The sequence below is a fragment of the Pundamilia nyererei genome, unplaced genomic scaffold (assembly GCF_000239375.1).
Source record: "Pundamilia nyererei isolate P.nyererei 1_Seehausen unplaced genomic scaffold, PunNye1.0 scaffold00331, whole genome shotgun sequence".
Classification (NCBI taxonomy): domain Eukaryota; kingdom Metazoa; phylum Chordata; class Actinopteri; order Cichliformes; family Cichlidae; genus Pundamilia; species Pundamilia nyererei.
The window spans coordinates 579-9,146 of record NW_005187732.1 but is presented as its reverse complement, the minus strand read 5'-3'; the positions used below and the strand labels follow the sequence as shown (position 1 = coordinate 9,146).

At 42.9% G+C, this 8,568-nt stretch overlaps 1 protein-coding gene across 1 annotated transcript in view; it reads left to right on the top strand.

Moving 5' to 3' along the window:
• The window catches only part of ppp2r5b (protein phosphatase 2, regulatory subunit B', beta), a 49,165-nt gene extending 42,738 nt beyond the window's left edge, over positions 1 to 6,427 (top strand). The window contains exons 11-13 of the mRNA XM_005751861.2: positions 47 to 174; positions 875 to 976; positions 1,546 to 6,427. Of these exons, the coding sequence (XP_005751918.1) occupies positions 47 to 174; positions 875 to 976; positions 1,546 to 1,774 (459 nt within the window). The 3' untranslated portion in view covers positions 1,775 to 6,427. The remainder of the gene's footprint in view (positions 1 to 46; positions 175 to 874; positions 977 to 1,545) is intronic.
• Positions 6,428 to 8,568: the final 2,141 nt, after the last annotated feature.

Below are 8,568 nucleotides of genomic sequence, written 5' to 3'. Positions count from 1 at the left end.
TGTGTGTGTGTGTGCGTGTGTGTGTGTGCGTGTGTGTGTGTTTTAGGTAGCGGAGCGGGCTCTTTACTTCTGGAACAATGAATACATCCTCAGTCTGATTGAGGAAAACTGTCAAGTCATCCTTCCACTGGTGTTCGCTACCCTCTACAGAGTCTCCAAGGAGCACTGGAACCAGTCAGTGGCACGCATAACCACTCCCATCATAACTTTTTGTTTAGAGCTTAACCTCTGTTACGAGCAAATATCACAACTTGTCCAGTCAGAGGGTGAAAAGGGTCATCGGTCCTGATGGGTTCACAGGCTTAGTCGTTAGCTTCAAGTCCTTATGAATACAGCCTGATGTTCACTTTCAATTTATGGTCCCATTAGAGTCAAAAAGGAGTCTGCAGCCGTGTGGCTCACACGATGATACGCCACGAGCGTGCATAACCCTCCGTTTCTCACTGAGATCTGCTCCTCATTCGTAATATTCGGTTACAAACCCCCAAGATGGCAACATGTAAAATACTCAGGCCAAAGCTTTCCAGCTTAAAGTAGGCAGGGGCTGGTTTCCATCTTTTATATTCAGTCTATGAGTTTAGTCTGTTAGTGGCGAGTTCATTTGGGAAGATCTTTTGTCATATTTTAGGCTACAAATTAGTTGAATAATGAAAATAATTGTTGGTAGGAACCCTTAAGTTAGCCATAACAGAAGTCCTTTTATTCTTGTCTTTATCACACACAGTATTCAGACCCTGATGCTATACTGCCATATTACTATACAAGCTCCTGTTACGTTTCACTATTCATTTAAATTTTTAGGTACACACCAAATGACTTTTTTCATATTCTCACCATCATTGAAGCATTTGATGACCCATCTGTGTTTCTCCAGGACCATCGTGTCTCTGATTTACAACGTGCTGAAGACCTTCATGGAGATGAACAGCAAACTCTTTGATGACCTCACTGCCTCCTACAAAGTGGAGAAACAGAAGTGAGTGTGACTCACTGCTTTTGTGCGTGTCTTTGTGTCACTGGATACGACGGTGACAACAAGAGGAAGAAACTAAGAACTAAGTCATTTTTTAGGCGGCGTTTCTTCCATTATCCGTCACATTGTATTTCACGTTGTAAGTATGTATCGCTTAGGTCATCTTTTGGACACGGATCACATCATAATTCCAGCCTCAACCTCAAGATAGTAGATACCAGAGGAAAATAAAATTTACAGGGATAGTTCAGCAGTTTGATCATCTCTTAATGAAAAGACACGTTTTATTTGTTAAGTGATGAAGTAAAGACTGGATGAATTTATCTAAGTTTTGCTTAGGATAGAAATTTTGGACCCTGTTATTCACGAACTAGATCTAGAATTACATATCTGTAAGAATTAGCATTTTAATAGAAGCTGAAATTAGAGTCAGGGATGACAGTCCGATATAAATCAGCGGTCCCCAACCCCCGAGTCGTTTGGTACTGGGCCGTGAGAGTTGAGGCCCGGTACCACTTTCTAATTTCTGCCCTTTAAACTTAACTACTTTCCTTTCTCCGCCGCCTCTCCAGGGAGCTGAAGCGAGAACGGGAGCGTGCGGAGCTCTGGCGAGGCCTGGAGGAGTACCAGGAGCGCCGGATGCAGATGCTCACGGAGGCCGCCAGGAACCAGCGCAACCTCCAGGAGCGAGGCGAGAGAGGGGACACGCTTAACCCTTCCTCCCCGCAGACAGCTCACTCCGACCAGCCCGAGCCCAAGCCCAGCGGGGCCTCTTCTGGAGCCGGGGAGAGCGCCACCTAGGTGTCACTCCATTAGATCCAATGGGGGGTAGGGGAGGGTTAGGGGACAGGGAGAAATCAGGAAGATGACGGTAAAAGTGTTGGGAGACAGAAAAAGGTACAAAACAATCCACTGTTTTTTTTCTCTGTCGTCTTGTGTCACGGAGGTGGTTGCTTTTTGTAAAAAGGCGCAAACTCGGTGATCCAAGGTAAACACTGTACCTTCTTTCTAACTGAGTTGTGTGAAACTGGTTCACATTTTGCTGTACACACATTATGTTGCAGACCAGAAGATAAATACTGTCCGAGTGCAGACTCGTGGAAATTTAAATTCGTGGAAACGGCAGATCAGTGCCCTGAAATCGGTAGCTGGCCTGCTTCAAATCTGCCTCAAAACGAGAGATATAACATCTCTTTTGGTGCAACACTTACCACGTTTAACACATTTCTAAGTCGCTTAAGGGAGGACGGGTCTGCGCCGTGGCCTCGTATTTATCTTTTGGTCAGAGATGCTGATTTCATGCGTGGATAGCACAATACATCAATAAACAAAAGAAGCAATTTCACACAAAAGTCCCAAAACTATTGCCGAACCCACGAACCGCCACATAGACGCGGGCGCAGGTACATTTTTACTGTAAATATCAGAGGACAGAGCTACAGAGAGTTTATCCAGGTTGAACAATTCACACGCCAACAGCTGATTCATGCACCTGAATATTACTTTAAATCACACTGTCTCACACACACACACGCACACACATACACAGACACACACGGCTGATTCTGGCGTTAACTCCTCTCCCAGTCTGCCGGGTTCCACCAAAGGATGAGCCTGAAGTCCCTAATAACCACTGATGAAGATGATGATATAAGTACAATAATGTTCCTTCTTCTTACTTGTTACTCTACTACTATTACTCTACTCTAAGTACTACTGATGATGATAATGTTTTTATATATATACATATGTCTCTGGATATTTCTGTAGTGTATTACGGGAGAAACACTAGTGTAGCAGATATCATAAAGGGGAAGTCCACTCGAATTCTGAATTCACATCACGTGTTAAATGTGTGAGGCTGTAATGTGAGTGCTGAAATTCAGCAGAATTCCCCTTTAGCAGACCTTAAAAGGAGGAGGAATGAACTGGATTGGCATGGGTGGATTTGCTTTCATTCATTACGTGTGGTGTGGTGGATTTAAAAAAACAAAGAAATCCCCAAACATTCCACGTTTAAAGCTGAATCATTTTTTTTTAAAGGTGCCGTGTGGAGTTTTGTTCTAAACACAGTTTTACGTTGATGATTTTATGTCTCACTCATCATGAATGTACTTTGTCTGTTAGGGAGGCCTGGTGAATTTACATTTTTAACATCCGCCTTTGCTCGCTTAAAAAAGCTACATATGCTAGGTTTAGCTTCTGTGGTGATACCCACTGGTTTGTGAAGTCCTGTTTTGAAGTTTGGCTTTCTGGATCCAGAGGTTATTGGCTAATGATAGCAACCTTTGTTAGCAAGGTGCATACACTGAATGGGAGTAGCATAGCCTCAATCCATGCATCCATCCGTGACTGATGGCTAATTAATCCTCGACATGTTGGTCGTCGTGTCTGCGAATAATGGCTTTGCCACGACTCGGTACTCGCCGCAGTATTTTCCTAAATGATAGGCGTGGCGATTCAGACAGAACCTCCACATTAGCGCTGGTTCGGTGAAAATCGTAAATAAAGAAATCACTGAATGTTTATTTATTCCAGAAGGTCTCATCTTTTCAATACTGTTGCAATCTGTAAATCTGTGTCAATAAAATGGTTGTGAAAATTGACGCGATCGCCACAAAAAGTAACCAAGCGCAACTTGATGTATGTTGAGCATAGATGGGCCTTTAGGGGGTGCCCGGGAGGCATCCTGGTCACAAACCACCTGAACCGACTTCTTTTCTGTGTGGTGAAGTGGCAGCTTTAGTCTGAGCGCCTCCTGGATGATCGAGCTTCTTAACCGAGCTCTAAGAGAGCACACCAACCACACAAACGCTTTCCACGTGGGTGTAGTTGACTGGGTCAGATTAGCAGACAGCTAGGTTGGGTTCCACCATTAATAAATATTTCAACAGGAGAGCTTCAAGTGGTCATTTGAGGAACTGCGGTTTTGGGCACATTTACTTCACTTTCCAGCATTTTCTGGCACAAATTCTACACTTCACTAAATGTTGGATCAGGAGAACAGCATGAAATCAGTATTGTGAATGTGTTGCTTACACGCAAACAAAACTTGGATCCAGTCATAAAAACATGCTTTATCTATCATCTCTTATTGGTTAAAAGTTCCACAGCTTACCTTTAATTTTAATTTGGCACCAAATGATGATTTTTTTTTGGGTGTGTACGTGTGTCTATTCTCTAATTTAGAACCTCATCACAGAGTATTAAATTTAAACGAATCCAAGCAGACTCATAAAGCCCACCCAACACAGGAGAATGAATGAAACCCACCGCATGTGTGTCAAATCAAAAGAAAAACACCGCAATCCAGTTGGATTTCTGAACCTGGAACGTCTGCAGGTTCGAGCAGACCAAAAGCTGCTAGATGGTGACCATGATGAGGAAGCTTTTTTTTTTTTGATGTGAACCAACAAAAATCTGTTTATTCTTGTCTGATCATTATGATAGAGTGATGGGATACAAGAGAGGGAGGAAAAAAACTGAAAAAAAAAATTATTTTAGCAATATTTTCATTCTTTCAGGATAATCTGTGTTTTTTAGGGGGTGACGACAGGAAGTGGGTGTCACACTGAAACGTTTACCTCCCACTCTTGTTTTTACTCCTGTTGCGTCCTTGATATTCACATTGTCTTAAAGGTACCTTCTGTGTAGATTTATTTGATGAGAAATGATTTTGCTTTGTAAATTACGTTGTTAATTTTATTGGTTTTTGTATAATCTTGTTTTTTGTGGAAAACTGAGTCTGATGCTATTTATTTTCTATTTGATCAGGAAATGTAACCTTATTTGACGGTCAGGTTGTGTGTGTGTGCGTGTGCGCGCATGTGTTTGCGTGCGTGGGTGCTTGAGCGTGTATCCAGTGAGTGATTCGGCGAGCAGGAGATATGCGTAGACAGAGCGACAGAGAACGGGAGAAAGCAGTCGTCTCTTTGCTTCTTTTTCTCTCTCTCGCCTTCTCTCCTTCCTGTGGGACAGGGTTTGAATCCGAATGTATCGTGAAACAAAACTGATTGTTCTTTTTTTTTTACGCTTGACAGGCAGAACTAAGTGTCGGCTGCTTCGAACCAAACTTTCAAAAAACCCCGCAGAACCGTTTTTTTCCTAGACGCTCACTTAAAAACTTGTCTGAATCAGCAATGTTTCGAAATCGTTTCCAGCTTCGTACCAAAACGGTTTGTTGCTTTCAAACTTTGGTGAAGCGGCTTTGCGTTTTTCTTTCTTTTCTTTTTCATAAAGACCTTACAACTTATGTCACCTTTGACGCCAAAAACCAAATTTTGTCACAATTTAGCACAAAGCTCCGGTACTCATTGTGCGACTGTTTGATAGCTACCGTCACATAAAGGCGCCTGAGTTATCGTTACAACAACAGGACACCTGAACACCACCACCAGTCTATGGGTAACGCTAGAAGCAGGCAACTACAGATAAGTTATTGGTGCTGGTTTCATTAATTCGACTTTTTTCTTTGATTGTATTTTGCAAAAAGAGTGCAAAAATCCTAAGTCTGATTTCGTCGTCATCCTCAATCGCCTAAAACTCCAAAAACAAGTGGAACATTTCCTTTCTTAAATCCTATAATTTACTCCACGTCGCCACCTGGCTGACAACGAGAGACCCTTCCATTTTTGGGATTTCAAACATTGTCTTGATTCAGGCAGGTGACACTCAGAAACACAATCGAACAGAGACAAAACTTGACCTCGCTGTCACTAAACTTGGTTTGCTTCATGATTTTTTTTTCTTGGGTTGCTTACTCACAAACCCTCTAGATTGTTGTTGTTGGGATGACCCCAGCTCCCACTGTTCAAGAATTCTCCATGATAATGATTAATAATAATATTCCTCAATTCTAGCATTCTGTCATCCAATCAGGAACTGCTCCAGAACAGGAAGTGAGAGAGGAGAGAGTGTTTGTAGAGAGCTCCGGTGTCGCCTCACAGACAGCCATCAAGCGCTGCTTTCATGGATGCTCGCATTTCCTCTCTGTGGCCGTTTTCAGGAGGCCAGATTTTAACAAATGCTTTAAGTCAGAGGGGCGATGTGGGCGGATCTGATGAAAGACAGACAGTAAAGACAAAAAAAGAAAACAGGAGGGGGAAGATAGAGGAAAGAAAAGACATAGACACGATAGAATGGCAATAAGTCAGAGCAACAGAATGAGAATATAACGTTACCGAAACCTACTACTGCATTACGTAGCAATTTCACTGAATTTCTAGATTTGCACTGTTTGCCCAATGGTCTGTTTGTTGTGTTGAAGAAGAAAAAAAAACAAGAGAAAATGATAAAGATGATGCAGACGAAGAAGATGTATATTTTGGGGACCAACACAGTGGTGGGGGGGGTTTGAATGTAGAGTGGCTTACTACTGTATGTATCATTACAGGGAAGTGTAGAATGGAGAAAAAAATATAATGTGCTAAAAACTAAAACTTCACTTTGAGAAAACACTCTGGAGTCTGTGTCTTTTTTGCGTCGCCTAATTTCTATCAATGATTCTTCCATTTCCAGACATGATTGTGATACTTATCACATACTTGCCAAACTTGAGACCTCGGAATTGGGGAGACATTCAAAAGGGCTGTTGGGGGGGTGACATACATATATACAAAAAACTCGGAATAAAATTAATTGGATTTCACCGGGTGTCCAAATTCAGAGGCTGCATCCACCTGAGGACACGGCCTTCGCGGTCTAAGTGGGCCGAGTCCTCCAAAAGCTGGGTAGGCTTGGTTTCCAGTTCCGCTTACAACTTTGTGTGGTGTTGTGTTGAATGATGTTGTAAACTTGTCCACTTGTTGAACCAGCACTGTGTCTCCCGTTCCAACTTTTGAATACTCCGCTCCCCTTCGTTCATCAGCAGAAATCTTTGATTTTCCTTTCTGTTCAGCGTCTCTGTCACGCACGTCCAGCTCCGTTGTTTTTGCCTCACTGATGTTCGGTAACTTTCCTCTCATTTTGCGGTTGAACAGTAGTTCTGCTGGACTTTTGCCCGTGGTTGGATGTTCAATGCTGCGATACACTGTTACATATTTTCTTAGCTCTCGCTTCCAGTCAAGTCCTTCGGCTTGTGCGATCCTGATTCTTTTCATCAATGATGCATTTTGCCGTTCCACTTCTCCATTTGCTTGAGCCCATTTTGGTGTAGTTCTTATATGTTTGATTCCATTAGTTTCACAATATCCTCTGAACAACTCAGATTTGAACTGTGGGCCGTTATCAGATTTGATGGTAACTGGTAGCCCATGTCTGCTAGATATACAGTCAATAGAGTCAATGACTTTTTCAGCAGTTGTAGATGACATTACATCATACTCATAGTACCGACTGTAGTAATCTATCAGTACAAGTATTGAGTGGTTCGAAGGTAACGGTCCCAGTAAGTCTACCGTAAAAATCCGGCTGACCGTGTCCTCTCCTTTCTTTTCCCCGGCGACACTCATCGCCGCCATCTGCTCCTCCACGTGTTCGCAGTGTGAAGCCACCTCCAACGTGCGAGTTAGAGTTAAGCCGGGACCCTCCTCGAGCAGCTTTCTCCGTACATATTCAGAAGTGCATTTACTCAGCATAGCGTCCCTTATCTGGTTATCATTGTCACCTTGAAAGTCACAGTCTTTTGCAGCTCGCCTTAAACGTGTACAAAATTGTTGCACAGTCTCACCTGGTGTTTGGGACAATTTGTGGAAAGCTTGGCGTGCGTATGCTGCATTCACTTGAGGAACAAAATAAGTGTTGAGCGCAGTCACCGCCGCGGTGTAATCCTTCGCCTCTCCCGTCTGTGGTAGAGTGGAGAAGACGTCCTGCACGTCCTGTCCGGCCATGTGCAGTAGAAGAGCGCGTCTCCGCTGTCTGATCGCGTCAAAAGAAGACCTTTCCCATCAGCAAACAACTCGAAGGATGTTAACCACGCGTCCATCTCAGTGTAGCAGGCGAATGGTTGAATGCCCGACTTTTCCATGTTAGCCCACAAGTTTTTGCTAACACCGTGCCGCCGCTGGGTCTACTTCTCACAAAAGCAAATCCAGGTCCGTGTCATCCTCGTCGCCATTGTTGTGTGCCCACCTTATTACTGAATTAGGCAGAGCACTGAATTAAATCAGGACATAAAGCACGGTCTTTATCTTGCTTTATTGAACACTGTCCATCTGACAACTAGCCACTTAACGGGGCCTCCTTCGGAGAACATATCAATACATGACAATGATGACCTGGATGACTGAGAACCTTCACAGACATATTTGCACTAAAGTTATCAGACAGTAAAATATAAACATTCTATAATATGACAATATTTTTTTTATCCAAACGTTTCTGTGTGAAGGGCATGAATCCAGTATGATTATCTTTGTAGCAATAATCTTTCTCAGGCACCGCCTCTTTTAGGAAGAAGTATTATTTCTATATTTTGGAATTTAAGAGAATTTGCAAGATTGCCAGCTGGATTATGATGCTTAGCCATTGGGAATCTTTCAGCACTTCTTGTCTTGCTTTTGTGCTCAGAGATCCTGATTTTTAGTTCCGATTTTGTTTACTTGTATCTGCTAGCGCACAGGGGTATTTTAACAAACTGACTATAATTGTGACTGTGG